The sequence below is a fragment of the Ovis canadensis genome, chromosome 15, assembly GCF_042477335.2.
Source record: "Ovis canadensis isolate MfBH-ARS-UI-01 breed Bighorn chromosome 15, ARS-UI_OviCan_v2, whole genome shotgun sequence".
In the NCBI taxonomy this organism is placed as follows: Eukaryota; Metazoa; Chordata; class Mammalia; order Artiodactyla; family Bovidae; genus Ovis; species Ovis canadensis.
The window spans coordinates 24115985-24138068 of NC_091259.1; the positions used below are offsets into that span (position 1 = coordinate 24115985).

Below are 22084 nucleotides of genomic sequence, written 5' to 3' on the forward strand. Positions count from 1 at the left end.
AAATATCAATAGACTTACCACTAAGACTAATAATGAGAAGATGGTGCCTATCACAATAGAGGAAAATAGGAAAATGGAAGCTGAATTTACAAATATTTCCAACAAAACCTTCAGATCAGTGCAGAGAGATGGTGGCAAAAGCAGAATTCTCAAAAGTGAGATTGAAAATAGACATAAAGCCAGGCCTAGGCTTTAGGACACTGATGCACCACAGATAAGATCAGGACCTCAGGCATCATGCTGTATGTAAATTATAAGAAGCAATCCATGAACCCCCTTCCTGGGACATAAAGAATGTGTGACAGGAGAGTTAGATGGTCTAAATATTTTTATAGCTACATGCCACAAGATCGGAGAGACAAGGGTTGGGAATGAGACAAAATCCACTGTCCCTATCACAGAAAAGAAAGTCGAAGAGGTCTGTAAATTTTTCTCTCCTTCCCCGAAACTAAGATAACCATTTTCTACATAGGAAGTTGTTGAAACTTTTGAGTATTAGGTAGGGAGATTTTTACATATCTACTGGACATTTTCATAGGGAGGTAGACATGGAAGAAGTTCAGGAGAAACCTGACAAAAAACTGTGTAGACTCCTTAAAATCATATACCTTAAAGAAAATCAGTTTCAAGGATTCGAGATGGGAAATCAACAGATATTTATTAACTGCTTCTTAGTACCAGCATTGTGCTATATCCTGCAGATTGCCTTTTTTAGATTTACCTCGGTTTGTGTAGTTAATTAGTGGCAGCCCACGAGATTACCAAACTACCATGCTGTCCTCATATCTTGAAGGATCTGGGTTAGAGTCATTTTGCTGTGTTGTTCAGTCAAGTTGTGTCTGACTCTTTACAACCCCATGGACTGCAGGATGCCGAGCTTCTGTGTCCTTCACTATCTCCCTGAGTTTGCCCAAACTCATGTCCATTAAATCTGTGATGCCATCCAACCATCTTCATCCTCAATCGTCCCCTTCTCCTCCTGCCTTCAATCTTTCCCAGCATCAGGGTCTTTTCCAATGAGTCAGCTATTCGCATCAAGTGGCCAAAGTATTGGAGCTTCAGCTTTAGCATCATCCCTTCCAGTGAATATTCAGGGTTGATTTCCTTTAGGATTGACTGGCTGGATCTCCTTGCAGTTCAAGGGACTTTCAGAGACTTCTCCAGGATTACAGTTTAAAACATCAATTCTTCAGCACTCAGCCTTCTTTATGGTCCAACTCTCACATCCATACATGACTACTGGAAAAACCATAGCTTTAACTAGATAGACCTTTGTTGGCAAAGTGATGTCTCTGCTTTTTAATGCACTGTCTAGGCTTGTCATAGCTTTTCTTCCAAGGAGCTAATTAGTGGCAGCCCATGAGATTACCACTCTACCATGCTGCCCTCATATCTTGAAGGATCTGTGTTAGAGTAATTTTGTTGTGTTGTCCAGTCACTAAGTTGTGTCTGACACTTTGCAACCCCACGGACTGCAGGATGCCGAGCTTCCATGTCCTTCACAATCTCCATGCTAATTTTTAATTCTTTTAATTTTGTGGCTGCAGTCACCATCTGCCATGATTTTGGAGCCCAAGAAAATATAAAATTCATCCATGGCTATAATGGCTCAGTGTTTTGATAAGCTTTTTTTTCCTGCTTGACTGATTAGAGGTTTTTATTATTTAACAAATTCACTCTCGTCACTGAGAATTTGGTTCTTATAATTTGTTAATAAAATCTGTGCTTTAAGGTTTTTATTTCACTCATGCCTCCGTGGGCCTGAGACTCCCAAGTTGAGGCTTTATTGCCTAAATGAGTCTTGGAATAATTCTTGGTCTGAGTTTAGGAAACTGTGTTCAGCCGTTGTGAAGAGGCGGGGATTATAAAATTCAGTCTTGAGCTGCTTAGTTATTTTCTGCAGATCCTATTTCTTGCCCCCAAACACTGTGGCCCCTCCAGGAGGCTCTGGAACCATGGCTTGAGATCTCTTGAGAAAGTCAGGCTTGACCTGGGTATTACTCTTCTTCAGAACACCCTTTCTCTACTGTCCCCCTGCCCAATGTCTAGGTTTATTGTAGGTACTCAATAAGTATTTCTTTGAACTTAATAGCTGGTACAAAAGCTTTGGGGAAAATATGGCTAAAGAATGCCATCATGCTTGGAATTGGGAAATTCAGAGTAATTATTGAGTGTCTCATGTTCTTGTGGGGAAAATACATGGCAAAATTCACAATGAGTTGATATTGTAAAGCAATAATTTTTATGAGATGATTCAGAAGCTACATATCTGCTTATGATACTCATAATGGGGATGACACTGATTTGCTGATAATGTATTATTATTATTCTGTAGCCCCAGATGATACAGCAGACTCTCAAGAGGACACTGCAATATTATGAGCACCAAGTTACAGGGTAAGGAAAAATGGATTTTGGTTGTTATTGGGAACAAATTAAAGATAATTCCTACATAGAGAACAGAGTTGTGGTTGCTAAGGGAGAGAGGGTTGGGGGAAGGATGGAGTGGGAGTTTGGTGTTAGGAGATGTAAACTATTATATATAGAATGAATAAACAACAAGGCCCTAATGTATCAAACAGGGAACTATATTTAATATCCTGTTATGTCATAAAAATAATATATATATATATAAAGGATGTATATATGTGTAACTGAATCACTTCTCTGTATAGTAGAAATTAACACATTATAAATTACTATACTAAATTAAAAAAGAATAATTACTCAAATGTAGTAGTGGAACATGTGGTTTTCTGCCACCCAAGTCAACCTTATTGCATAGTGGTTATGCTTAGTGTGGAGTGGGGGCTCATAGGGGTCCTGTGTTTATTGGGATTATTCCTGTCAAAGGATTATTTGTGTTGAATCCTTTTAAATAAAATCCCTTTTGCTGTTGCTTTCCTTTTTTTTCGTTCTGTGCTCTTGCCTTCTCATTCTCATTCATCAAATTTCATATTTTGCCTTTGTAATATGGTAAGGGTTTAAAGGAAATTTTAGGATCCTTCAGTTAAGTTTAATCAAAATCACTATAAGCTTAATATCGTTGAGTGAAAAGTATTTGTTTTGTTTAGTTAGAGACCTGAGATACAGAGTTTCCTTTATTTATTCCTCTCTTTTTGAAGTAAGAAGATATGTAAAGATGTGTAAAGATGGTGTAAAGTAAGAAGATTTAAGGTCATGAGACAGGAATTCAAGGTCTCACTAGGACATAGAACTTAAAAGTAACTTTATCTGTTTTAAAGGGTGATGATGATGATGATAACTAAATCAAGGATTATTTGTCATTATTAAATGAGGTAATTTTAATGAAAGTATTTTGTAAGCAGAAACCTCCAAATAAGTTTAAGGTGTATCTTTGATTGGCTATAGCAGAAAGCAGTTGGCAAATCCAAAAGCCTAATTTCACTTTCTGATGTAGTCTAGCTATTTAAATTAAATGTACAATGTACTACAGCTATTTATCTTTGTAGGGGTTTAAGAACTTCTGAACTGGACATGGAACAACAGACTGGTTCCAAATAGGAAAAGGAGTACATCAAGGCTGTATACTGTCACCCTGCTTATTTAACTTATATGCAGAGTACATCATGAGAAACGCTGGACTGGAAGAAACACAAGCTGGAATCAAGATTGCTGGGAGAAATATCAATAACCTCAGATATGCAGATAACACCACCCTTATGGCAGAAAGTGAAGAGGAACTAAAAAGCCTCTTGATGAGAGTAAAAGAGGAGAGTGGAAAAGTCAGTTTAAAGCTCAACATTCAGAAAACGAAGATCATGGCATCTGGTCCCATCACTTCATGGAAAATAGATGGAGAAACAGTGGAAACAGTGTCAGACTTTATTTTTGGGGGCTCCAAAATCACTGTAGATGGTGATTGCAGTCATGAACTTAAAAGACGCTTACTCCTTGGAAGAAAAGTTATGACCAACCTAGATAGCATATTGAAAAGCAGAGATATTACTTTGCTGACTAAGGTCTGTCTAGTCAAGGCTATGGTTTTTCCAGTAGTCATGTATGGATGTGAGAGTTGGACTATGAAGAAGGCTGAGCACCAGAGAATTGATGCTTTTGAACTTTGGTGTTGCAGAAGACTCTTGAGAGTCCCTTGGACTGCAAGGAGATCCAACCAGTCCATTCTGAAGGAGATCAGCCCTGGGATTTCTTTGGAAGGAATGATGCTGAAACTGAAACTTCAGTACTTTGGCCACCTCATGTGAAGGGTTGACTCACTGGAAAAGACTCTGATGCTGGGAGGGATTGGGGGCAGGAGGAAAAGGGGACGACAGAGGATGAGATGGCTGGATGGCATCACGGACTCGATGGATGTGAGTCTGAGTGAACTCTGGGAGTTGGTGATGGACAGGGAGGCCTGGCGTGCTGCTATCCATGGGGTCGCAAAGCGTCGGACATGACTGAGCGACTGAACTGAACTGAGGAATCAAGATTCAAATCCTGGTATCTCTTGAAAGGCTATAACCCTATGGGTCATAGCCATTACCATAGGGATCAAGAACATATTTTTGGCTATTAGGATGTACTGTATTTTTTTTTTTTCCTACAAAATAGAAGGGAGGAAAGCATAGTGGAAAAATAATCTCAGTATCTAGTATAATGCCATAAGTGCTTGATTAGTGTATTAAGTATCATTTCAAAGGAAATTGCCCTGAAACTTTGTCATATCAATCCTCAAGAGTGCAGTACTAGGGAAAACATTACTTAAACTCATGAATGGCTTCTAGTTTGAGGCTAATGTCTAAATGCTTTATTTTAAGGGAGATAAATAATGCAAATTAATCTCTTCCCATGTACTCTAAAATAAAGCAATCATTCTCCTTTGATTTGCTGCTTTCAAAGTGTGATGTTTGGATTAAATTAGTCAATGTATTTAGAATAGTTCCTGATGCATGACGAGCACCACATGCTTGTTTAATCTTACATTTATTATCATTATGTTTTTTAATATTTTAATGACAGTATCAGTAATGCGACTTGACATTTGGGATCTTAGTTTCCTGAACAGGAATTGAACTCATGCCCCTTGCAGCAGAAGTGCACAGTCCTAACCCCTGGAACATCAGGGAATTCCCCATATTTATTGTCATTAAATTTTTTAATATTGTAATGACCATACAGCAAAATGAATAACACCAAAAAAATGATGTCCACGTCCTTTTCATCATGGGGGCTAGAATGCAAAAGTAGGAAGTCAAGAGATACCTAAATAACTGGCAAGTTTGCCCTTGGAATACAAAATGAAGCAGGGCAACAGCTAGCAGAGTTTTGCTAAGAGAATGTGCTGGTCATAGCAAACACCCTCTTAGAACAATGCAAGAGATGACTCTGCACATGGACTTGGATGGTCAATTCCAAAATCAGATCAATTATATTCTTTGCAGTTGAAGGTGAAGAACATCTATGCAGTAAGCAAAAAAAAAAAAAAAAAAAAAGATCAGGAGCTGACTGTGGCTCAGATCATGAACTCATTTCAAAATTCAGGCTTAAATTGAAGAAAGTAGGGAAAATGACTAGGCCAGATATGACCTAAGTCAAATTCCTTAGGATTATGCAGTGGAAGTGACAAATAGATTCAAGGGATTAGATCTGTTAGACAGAGTGCCTGAAGAACTGTGGACAGAGGTTTGTAACATTGTATAGAAGGCAGTGATCTAAACCATTCCCAAGAAAAACAAATGCAGCAAGGCAAAATGGTTGTCTGAGTAGACCTTACAAATAACTGAGAAAGAAGAGAAGTGAGAGGCAAAGGAGAAAAGGAAAGATACACCCATATGAATGCAGAGTTCCAAAGAACAGCAAGGAGAGATAAGAAAGTCTTCCTAGGTGAACAATGCAAAGTTTTAGAAGAAAACAATAGAATGGGAAAGACTAAATATCTCTTCAAGAAAATTAGAGATACCAAGGGAACATTTCATGTAAAGATGGACACAGTAAAGGACAGAAATGGTATGGACCTAATAGAAGAAGAAGATATTAAGAAATGGCAAAATATACAGAAGAAATATACAAATAAGATCTTAATGACACAGATAACCATGATGGTGTGGTAACATACCCAGAGCCAGACATCTTGGAGTGCAAAGTGAAGTGGGCCTAAGGAAGCATCACTATGAACAAAATAAGTAGAGGTGATGGAATTCCAGCTGAGCTATTTCAAATCCTAAAAGATGATGCTGTTAAAGTCCTGCACGTGATGCCAGCAAATTTGGAAAACTCAGTAGTGGTCAAGGACTGGAAAAGGTCAGCTTTCATTCCATTGCACAGAACGGCAATATCAAAGAATGTTCAAACTGCTGCACAATTGCACTCATTTTACATGCTAGCAAAGTAATGCTCAAAATTTTCCAAGCCAGGCTTCAACAGTATGTGAACTGACTTCAACAGTACATGAACCAAGAACTCCCAGATGTTCAAGCTGGATTTAGAAAAGGTAGAGGAACCAGCAATCAAATTGCCAGCATGCATTGGATCATAGAATAAGCAAGAGAATTCTGGAAAAACATCTACCTCTGCTTCATTGACTATGAAAAAACTATGGATCACAACAACCTGTAGAAAATTCTTTAAGTGATGGGAATACCAGACTTTACCTGCCTCCTGTGAAACCTGTATGCAGGTCAAGAAGCAACAGTTAGAACTGGGCATGGAAGAACAAACTGGTTCCAAACTGGTTCTAAATTGGAAACTGGTTCCAATTTTGTTCAAATGCAAAATGTCAGGCTGGATGAAGCAGAAAGTGGAATCAAGACTGCTAGGAGAAATATCAATAACTCAGATATGCAGATGACATCACCCTTGTGGCAGATACAGAAGAGCCTCTTGATGAAGATGAAAGAGGAGAGTATAAAAGCTGGCTTAAACTCAACATTCAAAACCTGAAGATTATGGCATCTAGTCCCATCTTTTGTTGGCAAATAGACGGGAAAACAATGGAAATAGTGACAGACTTTGTTTTCTTGGGCTCCAAAATCACTGCAGATGGTGACTGTAGCCATGAAATTAAAAGATGCTTGCTCCTTGGAAGAAAAGCTATGACAAACCTAGACAGTGTATAAAAAGCAGAGACATTACTTTTCTGACAAAGGTCCATCTAGTCAAAGCTATGGCTGTGAGAGTTGGACCATAAAGAAGGTTGAGTGTGAAAGAATTGATGCTTTTGAACTGTGGTGTTGGAGAAGACTCTTGAGAGTCCCTTGGACAGCAAGGAGATCAAACCAGTCCATCCTAAAGGAAATCAGTCCTGAATATTCATTGGAAGGACTGATGCTAAAGTTGAAGCTCCAGTACTTTGGCTGCCTTATGGTAAGAGCTGACTCATTGGAAAAGACCCTGATGCTAGATGACTGCAGGAGGAGGGGATGACAGTACAAGATGGTTGGATGGGAACACCCAGTGGGCATGAGTCTGAGCAAACTCTGGGAGGTGGTGAAGGACAGGGAAGCCTGGCGTGCTGCAGTGCATGGGGTTCAAAGAGTCAGACATGACTGAGCAACTGAACAACAACCACCACCACCAGTAATGAAATGCAAGTTATGTTCTGAAATTATGAAGTTATCAAGTAATAACTGATGAAGTAGTCTTATTTGTGAACTAAACTATGTCTTTGTGGCAAGTTGGAGTGGGAATCTTAAAAATATGATAAAAATAACTAAACTGTATTTCTATAATCAGCAGAAAATTTTTTTTTCTATTAGTAAGATAGAGTTCTATTTTATCTAAATAACTCCCTCAACTATCCCTTCAATCTGTGTATTACCTAAATGGTCTTTCCCTAGTTCTGTTTAGTGCAGCCTAGTTCTGTTAGTGTGGCCACAGTGTAGCCACAGGGTATAGGACATCCATATAAAGAGATATATTAATGTCCTACTGGTTCTAAGACCTAGTAGCATATTTTTGCTTAAGTGTTGGCTACCCTCTGAGAATTTGAAGTACCTTTACTCACTATCTTTTTTTGTGTGTGTGCTCATACTGCTGAAGACAAAAGGGTCATGATTTCCTTGTCTAGTACCCTCTTTGCCTTTTTTTATTTAATTGTTTTCTTTTATATTGGGGTATAGCTGAATAACAATATTATGATAGTTTCAGGTGGATAGCAAAGGGACTCAGCCATAGATATACATGTACCCATTTTCACCTAACTATCCCTCCTCCCATCTTACCCCTGCTGGGAACCATACATTTGTTCTCAAAGTGTGTTTTGTAAATAAGTTCATTTGTATTGTTTTTTCTGAGGTTCCACATACAAGAGATGTCATAGATATATTTCTCCATCTCTGTGTGACTTACTTCACTCAGTATGATAATCAAGGTACACCCATGTGGCATTATTTCATTCTTTTTAATGGCTGAGTAATATTCCATTGTGTACATGTGCTGCATCTTCTTTTTTTTTATTTTTATTTTTACTTTATTTTACTTTGCAATACTGTATTGGTTTTGCCATACATTGACATGAATCCACCACGGGTGTACATGCGATCCCAAACATGAACCCCCCTCCCACCTCCCTCCCCACAACATCGCTCTGCGTCATCCCCGTGTACCAGCCCCAAGCATGCTGTATCCTGCATCGGTACATCTTCTTTATCCCTTCCTCTCTCAGTGGATTTCTAGGTTTCTTCCATGTAATCATTTGTCACCATTTGCTGACACCCTATTGTAAACAGTGCTGCAATGAATACTGGGATGCTTGTACCCTTTCAGACTATGTTTATCCCAGGAGTGGGATTACAAGGTCATATGGTAGCTGTATTTTCAGTTTCTTAAGGAACCTCCATACTGTTCTCCATAGTGGCTATACCAATTTACAGTCGGTGTGTAAGAGAGAGTTCCCTTCTTTCTGTACCCTCTCTGGTAATTATTGTTTGTAAATTTTATTGATGACAGCCATTTTGACTATGGAAAGGTGATATCCCATTGTAGTTTTGATTTATATTTCTCTAATAATTAGTGGTGTTGAGCATCTTTTCATGGGCCTCTTTGCCACCTGTATGTCTTCTTTGAGTTATGTCTCTTTAGGTCTTCCACTGGATATTTTTTTGATATTGAGCTCCATAAGCTGTTTGTATATTTTGGAGATTAATCCTTTAACTATTGTTTCATTTGCAAATATTTTCTCCCATTCTAAGTGTTGTCTTTTTATCTTGTTCATGATTTTCTTTGCTGTGCAAAAGGTTTTACATTTAATTAGTTCCCAATTGTCTATTTTTGTTTGCATTTTCATTATTTCAGGAGGTGGGTCAAAAAAAGATCTTGCTCTGGTTTATGTCAAAGAGTGTTTTCTCTATGTTTACCTCTAAGAGTTCTATAGTGTCCAATCTTAATTTATGTCTTTAATCCATTTGAGCTTATTTTTGTGCATAGTGTTAGGTAGTGTTCTAATTTCATCATTTTACATGTTGCTGTCCAGATTTCCCAGCACCACTTACTCCAGAGGCTGTCTTTTCTCCAGTGTATATTCTTGTCACCTTTGTCATAGACTAGGTGACCATAGGTGTATAGGTTTATCTTTGGGCTTTCTATCCTGTACCATCAGTTTATATTTCTGTTTTTGTGCCAGTATCATACAGCTTTGATTACTGCAGCTTTTCAGCATAGTTTGAAGACAGGGAAGCTGATTTGTTCAGCTCCATTTTTCTTTTTCAAGATTACTTTGACTATTCTGGGTCTTTTGTGTTTCCATGTAAATTGTTAATTTTTTTTTGTTCTAATTCTGTGAAGAATGCCATTGGTAGTTTGATAGGAATTGCATTGATTCTGTAGATTGCTTTGGGTATTATATTCATTCTTCCGATTCAAGAACACTGTATTTTTTTCATCTGTTTGTGTTCTCTTTGGTTTCTTTCATCTGTGTTTTATAGTTTTCTGAGTACAGATCTTTTGCTTCCTTAGGTAGATTTATCCCTGAAAGTGAAAAGTGAAGTGTTAGTCCCTCAGTCATGTCCATGGACTGTAGTCTGCCAGGCTCCTCTCTCCATGAAATTCTCCAAGCAAGAATATATTCATTCCTTTCTCCATGAGGTTTTCCTGACCCAGAGATTGAATCTAGGTCTCTTGCACTGCTGGCAGAGTCTTTATCATCTGAACCACCAGGGAAGCCCTAGCTTCATCCCATTACAACAACAACAAAAAATAAGATTTATTTCTAGGTATTTTTTGTTGTTGCAATGGGAAATAGAATTTTTTTTCTCTTTTGTTGTTAGTGTGTTGGAATGCAAGAGATTTCTGTGGTTTAATTTTGTATAGTGCAACTTTATCAAATTCACTGGTTGGGGCCAGTAGATTTTTGGTAGAATCTTTGGGATTTTCTATGTATAGTAACATATTGTCTGCGAACATGATGGTTTTACGTCTTCCTTTCCAATTTGTACTCCTTTCATTTATTTTACTACTCTGATTGCTGTGGTGAGGACTTCCAAAACTATATTGAATAAGAGTAATAAGAGTGGTCATCCGTGTCTTGTTCCTAATCTTAGGGGAAATGCTTTCTGTTTTTCACAACTGAGTATGATATTTACTGTCAGTTTGTTGTATATGGCTTTTATTATGTTAAGGGAGGTTCCCTCTATGCCCATTTTCTGGAGAGTTTTTATTATAAATGGGTGTTGAATTTTTAAAGCTTTTCCTGCATCTATTATGATTATCATATGATGTTTTATTCTTTATTTGGTAATATGCTGTATCACATTGATTGATTTGTGTATATTGAAGAATTCTTGCATTTCTGGGACAAATCCAACTTGATCATGGTGTGTAATCCTTTTAATGTGTTGTTGGATTCTATTTACTAGTATTTTGTTGAGGATTTTTGGCTCCATGTTCACCACTGATATTGGTCTATAATTTTCTTTTTTTCTAATATCCTCATCTGATTTTGGTAACAGGGTGATGGTGGCCTTATAGAATGAATTTGGGAGTGTTCCTCCCTCTGCAGTTTTCTGGAAGAGTTTTAGAAGGATCAGTGTTAACTCTTCTCTAAATGTTTGATAGAATTCACCTTTGAAGCCATCTGGTCTTGCAATTTTGTTTGTTGGAAGATTTTTTATTTATAATTTAAATTTAATTACTTGTAATTAGTCTGTTTACATTTTCTGATTCTTTCTGAGTCAGTCTTGGAAGGTTGTACTTTTTGAAGAATTTGTCCATTTCTTTCAGGTTATCCATTTTATTGGTGTATCGTTGCTTATGGTAGTCTCTTATGATCCTTTGTATTTCTACAGTGTCAGTTGTAATTTCTCCTTATTCATTTCTAATTTTATTAGTTTGTGTCCTCTCCCTTTTTTTTTTTCTTGAGGATTTGGGCTAAAGTTCTATTATTTATCTTCTCAAAGAGCCAACTTTTGCCTTTGTTGGTCTTTGCTATTATTTTCTTCTTTTTTATTTCATTTATTTCTGCTCTAATATTTATGCTTTAATTCTATTGACTTTGGGTTTCGTTTATTCTTTTTTCTGTAGTTGATAATTTAGGTGTAATGTTAGATTGTTTATTTGAGACTTTTTTGTTTCTTGAGGTGACAGTGAATGGCCATAAACTACTTTTAGAACTGCTTCTGAGGCATCCAGTAGGTTTTGATTCATTGTGTTTTCTTTACCATTTGTTTCTATACATTTACCATTTCTTTAATTTTTGTAGTGATCACTTGGTTATTTAGCAGCACACTTTTTAGTCTCCATGTGTTTTTTTTTTAACAACTTTTTTTCCTATGTTCAAATTCTAGCCTCGTAGCATTATGGTTCAGAGATGGCAATGGCACCCCACTCCAGTACTCTTGCCTGGAAAATCCCATGGACAGAGGAGCCTGGTGGGCTGCAGTCCATGGGGTTGCTAAGAGTCGGACACAACTGAGCAACTTCACTTTCACTTTTCACATTCATGTATTGGAGAAGGAAATGGCAACCCACTCCCGTGTTCTTGCTTGGAGAATCCCAGGGACAGGGGAGCCTGGTGGGCTGCCATCTATGGGGTCGCACAGAGTCAGACAAGACTGAATTGACTTAGCAGCAGTAGCAGCATTATGGTTGGAAAATGTACTTGATAATCTTCAATTTCTTTAATTTTTCCTAGGCTTGATATGTGACCCAAGATTTATTCTATCCTGGAGCATGTTCCATGTGTACTTGAGAAGAAAGTGTATTTTGCCACTTTTGGGTGGAATGACTTATAAATATCACTTGAATCTATTTGGTCTATTGTGTCATTTGATGCTTGTGTTTCCTTATTTATTTTCTGTCTGGATATCTGTTGATTGGTGTAAGTGGGATATTAAAGCCCTCCAGTATTTTCATGTTAAAGTCCATTTTTCCTTTGATGATTGTTACCATTTGCTTAAGTATTGAGGTGCTTTTATGTTAATTACATAAATAGCTACAATTGTTACATATTCTTGAATTAATCCCTAGATTGTTGTGTAGTACCATTTCTTATCCATTGAAACAGTTTTTATTTTAAAGTACGTTTTGGCTGATATGAGAATTGCTACTCCAATTTTCTTTTGATTTCCATTTGCGTGGAATATCTTTTTCCATCACCTCACTTTCAGTCTGAATGTGTCCCTAGATCTTAAGTAGATCTCTGGTAGGCAGCGTATCCCCTTCATGAATCTCAGCTTTGTTGCTATGAAGGGTCTTTGTAGCTCAGTGAAATGAATCAAGGTAAATAGATGTGGTCAAGCAGGAGATGGTAAGATTGAACATAGACATGTTAGGAATCAGTGAACTAAAATGGATGGGAATGGGAGAATTTAAATCAGATGACTATTATATCTACTACTGCAGGCAAGAATCCCTTAGAAGAAATGGAGTAGCCTTCATAATCAACTAGAGGCTGAAATGCAGTGCTTGTTTGTAATCTCAAAAATGAGAGTAATCTCGGTTCAATTCCAAGGCAAATCACTCTACATCACAATAATCCAAGTCTGTGTCCTAACCACTGATATCAAAGAAGCTGAAGTTGCCCAGGTCTATGCAGGACAAAGGCTAACAGTTTGCTCAAGAGAATATGCTGGTCATAGCAAATACCCTTTTCTAACAACTCAAGAGGTGACTCTATACATGGACATCACCAGATGGTCAATATCCAAATCAGACTGATTATGTTCTTTGCAGACAAAGATGAATAAGCATTATACAATCTGTAAAAACAAAGTCCTGAGATGACTGTGGCTTAGATCATGAGCTCCCTATTTCAAAATCCAGGCTTAAATTGAAGAATGTAGGAAAACCCACTAGGCCATTCAGGTATGACTAAATCAAACCCCTTATGATTAAACAGTGAAAGTGACAAATAGATTCAAGAGATTAGATCAGGTAGACAGAGTGCCTAAAGCACTGTGGTCAGAAGTGTATAACCTTGTATAGGAAGCAGTGGCCAAAACCATCTGAAAGAAAAAAAAATACAAGAAAGCAAAGTTGTTGTCTGAGGTTTACGAATAGCTGAAGAAAGAAGAGAAGAGAAAGGCAAGAGAGAAAGGGAAAGATATATCCAGCTGAGTGCAGAGTTCCAGAGAATAGCAAGGGGAGATAAAAAACACTTTCTTAAATGAACAATGCAAAGAAATAGACAAAAACAATAGAATGGAAAATACTAGAAATATTTTCAAGAAAATTAGAGATACCAAGGGAATATTTCTTGCAAGTATGGGCATGATAAAGGACAGAAACAGTAAGGACCTAACAGAAGCAAAAGAGATTAAGAAGAGGTGACAAGAATACATAGTAAGACTACACAAGGGAAGTCTTAACGTCCTGGATAACCACAATGATGTGGTCACTCACCTAGAGCCAGCCATGCTGGAGTATGAAGTTAAGTGGGCCTTAGGAAGCATTACTGTGAACAAAGCTAGTGGAAGTGGTGGAATTTCAGCTAAGGTATTTAAAGTCCTAAAATATGATGTTGTTAAAGTGCTGCACTCAATATGTCAGCAAGTTTGGAAAACTCAGCAGTGGCCACAGAACTGGAGATGGTTAGTTTTCATTTCAATCCCAAAGAAGGGCAATGCCAAAGAATGTTCAAACTGCTATACAATTGCACCTATTTCACATACTAGACGGTTATGCTCAAAATCCTTCAGTTAGGCTTCAGCATTACATGAACTGAGAACTTCTGGATGTCCTAGCTGGATTTAGGAAAGGCAGAGGAACCAGAGATCAGATTGCCAACATTTGTTAGATCATGGGGAAAGCAAAAGGGTTCCAGAAAAACATCTACTGCTGTTTCATTGACTGTACACAAGTCTTTGTGTGGATCACAACAAACTGTGGGAAATTCTTAAAGTGATAGAAATACCCAACCACCTTACTTGTCTCCCGAGAAACCTATATCCAGTCAAGAAGAAACAGTTAAAACCGAACATGGAACAATTGACTGGTTCAAAATTGGGAGAGGACTATGACAAGGCCGTGTATTGTCACCCTGCTTATTTAACTTATATGCAGAGACCATCATGCAAAATTCTGTGCTGGATGAATCACAAACTGGAATCAAGTTTGCTGGGAGAACAACCTCAGATATGTGGATGATACCACTCTAATGGCAGAAAATGAAGAGGAACTGAAGAGTCTCTTGATGAGTATGAAAGAGGAGAATGAAAAAGCTGACTTGAAATTCAACATTAAAAATACTAAGATCATGGCATCCATTCCCATCACTTTATGGCAAGTAAAAGGGGAAAAAGTGGAAGCAGTGGGAGATTTTATTTTGTTGGGTTCCAAAGTCACTGTTTATGGTGACTGCAGCCATGAAATTAAAAGATGCTTGTTCCTTTGAAGGAAAGCTGTGACAAACCTAGACAGCATATTAAAAAGCAGAGACATCACTTTGCCATCAAAAGTCTGTCTAGTCAAAGCTATTGTTTTTCCAGTAGTCATGTATGGATGTGAGAATTGGACCTTAAAAAAGATTGCATACTGAAGGATTGATAGGTTCAAATTGTGGTGCTGGAGAAGACTCTTGAGAATACCTTGGACTACAAGGAGATCAAACCAGTAAAAACTAAATTAAATCAACCCTGAATATTCTTTGGAGGCTGAAGTTCCCAAACTTTTGCCACCTGATGCAAAGAGCCAGCTAATTGGAAAATACTGTGATGCTGGGAAAGATTAAAGGCAAAAGGAAAATGGGATGGCAGAGGATGAGAAGTTTAGTAAGCATCACTGACTCAATGCACATGGATTTGCCCAAGTTCTGGGAGATATTGGAAGATAGGAATGACTGGTGTGCTGCTTTCCATGTAGTCACAAAGAGGTGGACATGACTTAATGACTGAACAACAACAACATTTTGCTGACAAATGTTCATATAGTCGAAGCTATGGTTTTTCTGATAGTCATGTAAGTTGTGAGAACTGGTCCTTAAAGAAGATTGAGTGCCAAAGAATTGATGCTTTCAAATTGTGGAAAAGACTCTTGAGAGTCATTTAGGGATACTGGCATGCTATAATACATGGAATGGCAAAAAGTTGGACATGACTTAATGATTGACCACCACCACCAACAAGGCAGCATATACATGGGTCTTGCTTTTCTATCTGTTCAGCCAGTCTGTGTCTGTTGGTTGGGGCTTTTTAAATTTTTAAAAAAATTTTTTTACTTAATTAAATTTTTCTTTCTTTCTTTCTTTTTTTTCACTTTACAGTTAAGGTAATTATGATGTGTATGTTCCTATTGCCATTTTCTTAATTGTTTTGGGTTTGTTTTTGTGGGTTATTTGCTTCTGTTGTGTTTCCTTCCTAGAGAAGTTTCTGTAGTATTTGTTGTAAAGCTGGTTTGCTGATGCTGAATTCTCTTAACTTTTGCTTGTCTGTAAAGTTTCTTATTTCTCCATCAAATCTGAGTGAGATCATTGCTGGGTAGAGCAATCCTGATTGTAGATTTTTCCCTTTCCTCACTTTAAATTTATTCTGCCACTCCCTTCTGGCCTGCAGGGTTTTTTTTTCCTGAAAAGTCAGCTGATAGCCTTATGGGGATTCCCTTGTATTTGTTTTTTGCTTTTCCCCTCATGCTTTTAATATTTTTCCTTTGCATTTGGTTTTTGTTAGCTTGATTAATATATGTCTTGTGTTTCTCCTGTATGGGATTCTATGTACTTCCTGTTCTTTGGTGGTATTTCCTTCCCCATATTAGTGAACTTTTTTTACTATAATCTCTTCAAATATTATCTCCAACCCTTGTCCTCCTTTTTCTGTACCTCTATAATTCAAATGTTGCCGTGTTTAGTATCGTTGCAGAATTCTCTGAGATTGTTCTCAATTCTTTACATTCTTTTTTCTTTTTCTTGCTCCTCGGCCATTATTTACATCATTCTATCTTCCAGCTCAGTTATTAGTTCTTCTGCCTCAGTTATTCTGTCCTTGATTCCTTCTAGAGTGTTTTTAATTTCAGTTATTGAGTGGTTTGTCACTGTTTGTTTTTTTCTTTAATTCTTCCAGATCCTTGTTAAATGCTTCTTGCAGTTTATCCATTTTATTTTGAAGGTTTTTACTTGAACTTTACTTTATTTTGAACTTGTTTGCTATCATTACTCTAAATACTTTTTGAGATAGATTTCCTATTTCCTATTCATTTATTTGGTATTGTAGGCTCTTACCTTGCTTTTCCATCTGTAACAGATTTTTCTTGTTGCCTCTTCGGTTTTTGATGGGAGGGACTATATTCCCCAAGTGTTTGACCTCAGGTTTCCAGCAATGGGATGTGCAGGCTGTTGGGTAGAGCTGGGTCTTGGTGTTGAGATATGGACCTCTGGGATACTTCATTTTGATTCATATTTCCTGGAGCTTGATTTCATCTGTTACTCCAGTACTTTGGACTAATGTCTCCCACAGTAGGAGCTCAAGCCTGATCTCTGGCCTGTATAGGAGCTGGGATCCTGCTAGGTGCAGAGTGCAGCAACACCAACAATAACAAAAGAAACAACAATAATAAAGAAGAAAAAAATAAAATACATTTAGAAAACTAACAAATGTATTAGAAAAAATCAAGAAACTATATGAAACAAGCAGTGGAGGATAAAACTGAACTCCAATAGCAAAGAAGAAAGAGCATAGTAGTATTTAAAAAAATAAAAGTGAGCAGAACATTAACAAAGAATAAAAAATAAAATGTATTCAGAAAACTAGCAGATAAGTTAGAAAAAATAAGACTACTTATGAAACAACCACTGAAGGGTGAAAGTAAACTCCACTAGCAAAAAATAAACCCCTCCCACCAAAAGAAAAGAAGGAAGAAAAAACCTTGTCTTTTGAGGGCTGGGGTTTAGGTGGGGAAGGGTTTATTTAGTGATGACTGGACTTAGGTGGTGTCAGAGTCTTGGTTCTTATTCCATGCCCCAGAAAAGGCCCTGGGTGAAGATGGGTGGTGAACTCGGGCTCAGCCTAGTCAGTGGGGCCTTCAGGATGCCTCTGGCTTCAGGGCATGGAGGGCCAGGCCTGGGGCCTCAGGAGGCTCCTCAGTGCCAAGGGGTGGGGAAATACCTGGCAGTTTCGCTGCTCCTTGAACCCAGAAGGACCATCCCCCAGCTGACTTGGATCCTTCACACCCTGACACCACCTAAACCTGACCAGTTCCTCCACTCATGCATACAGGAGCTACATAGGTGGAGGGGCCCCTGAAGGATGGAGGGGGGCCCAGGTGATCGAGGGGAACCTGTGTGGCAGAGTGGGCCCTGGAGTGTGGAGGCAGCCCTCATGTGTGGAGGGGCCCTGGAGGGCTGAGGGGCCCTGCAGGGCAGGATCCAGCCTGGAGCCTTAAGAGGCTCCTTGGGACTGAGTGGTCGCAAAGAAGTACCAAGGAGCCTCCCAAGGGTATCCCAGGGGACACTCCCCCAGCTGGTTTGGCTCTTTCTGCTTCTCTCCTCACTCTCATGCCCCAAAGACTTACTAGGGCAAAGAGTGCCCCAGAGGTTGGAGGACCAGGCCCAGGGATAAGTGGGTGGGGGAACATCAAGAGTGTTTTCCCCAGTTCTCCTACTCTGCGGGTCTTTCCTCCTCCCCACTGATCTGGAAGCAAGCATGCCTTTTCTGATGCTTGAACCACTGCCTTTCACTCCTTCAGCCACCCCTCACCTGTGCCAGGCCTGTTGAGCCTTCACTTCTCTCCCTGCTCCTTGCTCCCCCGCTACATCCTACCTGGTTGCTCAGGGGTTCCTCCCATCTGCCTGGTTGTTTGAGGTCCCCCACCAGAGTTTGGTGAGTGTCCTAGATGTGAGGAGATAGGAACTCCCTGTCTTCTCTCTCTGCCATCTTGGTTTTACCTCCAGGAGGTTTTAAATCTCAGTTTTAATTTCGGTTTTTGTGATTGGTCTGTTTATAGTTTCTATTTCTTCCTAATTCAGTCTTGGGAGACTACCTTTCTAAGAAATTGTCAATTTCTTCCAGCTTGTCCATTTTATTAGCATACAGTTGCTTGTAGTAGTCTCTTATGATTCTTTGTATTTCTATGGTGTTGGTTGTAACTTTTTTTTTCATTTTTCATTTTAGTGATTTGAATTCCTTTCCTTTTTTTTTTCTTGATAAGTCAGGCTAAAGGTTTATCACTTTTGTTTATGTTTTCAAAGAACCAGCTTTTAGTTTCATTGATCTTTGCTATTGTTTCCTTTGTCTCTGTTTCATTTGTTTCTGTTCCAATCTTTATGTTTTCTTTCCTTCTACTAATTTTAGATTTTATTTGTTCTTCTTTCTCCAGTTGTTTTTGGGGTAAGGTTAGATTGTTTATTTGAGATTTTCCTTGTTTCTTGAGGTAAGATTTTATTGCTGTAAACTTCCCTTTTAAAAGTGATTTTGCTGCATCCCATAGGTTTCAGATTATTGTACTTTCATTTTTATTTGTCTGTAGTAATTTTTTGATTTCCTGTTTGATTTCTTCAGTGATATATTGGTTATTTAGTAACATATTTTACCTTTCATTTATTTGTGTTTTTATAGTTTTTTCTCATAGTTTATTTCTAATCTCGTAGTATTGTGATCAGAAAAGATGCTTGATATGATCTCAATTTTCTTAAATTTACATAGGCTGGCCTTGTGGTCGATCTTGGAGAATATTCTGTGTGCACTTGAGAAGAATGTGCACTGTGCTACTTTTGGATGGAATGCTCTATAAATCTGATCTAATGTGTTATTTAAGGCTATATTTCCTTCTTAATTTTCTGTCTGGGAGATCTGTTGACAAAGATGGGGGTGTTAAAGTTCCCCACTGTTGTTAGCTTACTGTTGATTTCTCCCTTTATGGTTATTAGTATTTGTTTTACATATTGAGACTGAGGTGCTACTCTGATGGGTGCATAAGTGTTGACAATTGTTATGCCTTCTTCCTGGATTAATCTTTCGATCATCATATAGTGTCCTTCCTTGCCTCTTGTTATATTCTTATTTTAAAGTCTATTTTGTCTAATATGAGAATTGCTACTCTAGTTTTCTTTTGATTTCCAGGTGCATGGAATATCTTTTTCCATCCCTCCACTTTCAGTCTATATGTGTCCCTAAGTCTGAGGTGGGTTTCCTGACTAGAAGAGTTCCTTTAACATTTGTTGTAAAGCTGATTTGGTGATGCTGAATTCTCTTAACTTTTGCTTGTCTTTAAAGTTTTTGCTTTCTCCTCAAATCTGAATGACAGCCTCACTGGGTAGATTATTTTTGGTTCTATGTTCTTTCACTTTAAATGTATTATGCCATTCCTTTCTGCCTTGCTGAGTTTATGCTGAGAAATCAGCTGATAACTTTATGGGAATTTCCCTATATTTTATCTATTGTTTTTCTTAATATTTTATCTATTTTTGCTCTTAATATTTTATCTTTAATTTTTGTCAATTTGATTACTAGGTTTCTTGGCCTGTTCCTGTTTGTTTTTATTCTGCCTAGGACTCAGTGAGCTTCTTGGACTTTGTTGACTGTTTTTACCCTGTGTTATGGACATTTTTGCTATATTTCTTGAAATATTGTCTCAGGTCTTTTCTCTTTCTCTTCTCCTTCTTGGACCCTTATAATGCAAAATTTGGTGTGTTTAATGTTGTCTCAAAGATCTCTAGATTCTCTCCATTCTTTTTTTCTTTATTCTGTATTGTGGCGGAGATTTATACCATTCTGTCTTCCAGGTCACTTATCCATTCTTCTGCATCATTAATTCTACTATTGATTCCTTCTAGTTTTATTTTTAAAATTTTTTTCAGTTTGTGTATTATCCATCCTTGTTTGTTTATAATTCTTCTAAATGCTTATTAAGCATTTCTTGCATTTTCTCAATCTTTCCCTCCATTATTTTTCAGAGATGCTGGATCATCTTTACTGTCATTATTCTGAATTCTTTTTCTGGAAGGTTGCCTATCTCCTCTTCATTTAGTTATTTTTCTGGTGTTTTGCCTTATTCCTTCATCTGGGACATAATCTTTGCTTTTTGGTTTTCTTTAACTTTCTTTTATTGTGGTTTTTGTTCTGGAGTCTGCAGGATTGTAGTTCTTCTTGGTTCTTTTGTCTTACCTTTAGCAGATGCAATTATCTCAGAGGCTTGTGCAAGCTTCTTGATGAGAGGAACTGTTTCTTTGCCTTTTAGAGTCCATTTTTCTGCTTTCAAGTTCCTTTAGCCATATGAAAATGGAGAGCATCTGTGATCACTAACACTTAAATTTAACATGTATTTACTCATATGTATTGTTCCTCTTTATGAAACATAGTTGTAACTCCATGAAAAGGAGTGTGTTTCTTCCAGTTTAAGGGATATCAGGCAATTGAGAGTAAATGCTGGCAAATGTATTTTACATGTTTCTGGGGGAGGTGAAGTTGCTTTTCCTAATATTTTTCTCCAAAATTTTAAACTTTTTATTTTGTATTGGGATATGGCTGATTAACAATGTTATGGTACTTTCAGGTGAACAGTGAAGGGACTCAGTCATGCACATACCTGTATCCATTCTCCACCAAATGCCACTCTCATCCAAGCTGGCACATGACATTGAACAGAGTTCCATGTGCTATACATTAGGTCTTTGTTGGTTATCTGGTAAATATAGCAGTGTGTACTTGACCTTCCCAAACTCCCCAACTATCCCTTCCCTCTGGCAACTATAAGTGTGTTTCCTAAGTCTGTGAGTCTCTTTCTGTTTTGTAAGTAAGTTCATTTTGTATCATTTCTTTTTAGATTCCACATATAAGGGATGTCATGTGATGTTTCTCCTCTGTCTGACATGCTTCACTCAGTATGACGCTGTAGGTCCGTCCATGTTGCTGCAGATGGAATTATTTCATTCTTTTTAATGGCTGAGTAATATTCCATCAAATGTATATACCACTTCTTTATCCATTACTCTCTTAGTGGGCATTTAGGTTTCTTCCATGTCTTGGATATTGTCAACAGTGGTGTAATGAACGTTGGGGTGCATGTATCCTTTTGGATCATGTTTTTATCCAGATATATGCCCAGGAGTGGGATTGCAGGGTCATATGTTAGCGCTACTTTTAGTTTTTTAAGGAATCTCCTTGCTGTCCTCCATAGAGACTGTATAAATTTACATTCCCATCAACAGTGTAGGAAGGTTTCCTTCTCTGCACACCCTATACAGCATTTGTTGTTTGTGAGTTTTTTTGATGATAGCCATTCTAACTGGTGTGAGGTAATATCTTATTGTAGTTTTAATTTGCATTTCTCTAATAATTAGTGTGGAAGCCAGTCAGTCATGTCTGACTCTTTGTGAACCTGTGGACTGTAGTCTGCCAGGGTCCCCTGTCCATGGAATCCTCCAGGCAAGTATACTGGAGTGGGTGGCCATTCAGTCCTATTGGTTGGGGTTTTTCCAACCCAGGAATTGAACCCAGGTCTCCCACATTGCAGGCAGATTCTTTACCATCTGCATCAACAGGGAAGCCCTAATAACAAATGATGTTGAACATCTTTTCATGTGCCTATTGACCATCTGTATGTCTTCTGGAAAAATGTCTATTCAGGTCTTCTGCTCATTTTTTGAATGGGTTGTTTGCTTTGATGCTGTTAAGCATCATAAGCTGTTCATAAATTTTGGAGACCTATCCCTTATTGGTCAAATAATTTGCAAATATTTTCTCCCAATCTGTGGGTTGTCTTT

The 22084-nt window shown here is 37.9% G+C and overlaps 1 protein-coding gene across 1 annotated transcript in view; it reads left to right on the forward strand.

Moving 5' to 3' along the window:
* Window positions 1–22084, forward strand: part of GUCY1A2 (guanylate cyclase 1 soluble subunit alpha 2) — a 468086-nt gene that overhangs the window by 51746 nt on the left and 394256 nt on the right. Inside the window, exon 2 of the mRNA XM_069554938.1 lies at window positions 2336–2397. Coding sequence (XP_069411039.1) covers window positions 2336–2397 — 62 coding nt within the window. The remainder of the gene's footprint in view (window positions 1–2335; window positions 2398–22084) is intronic.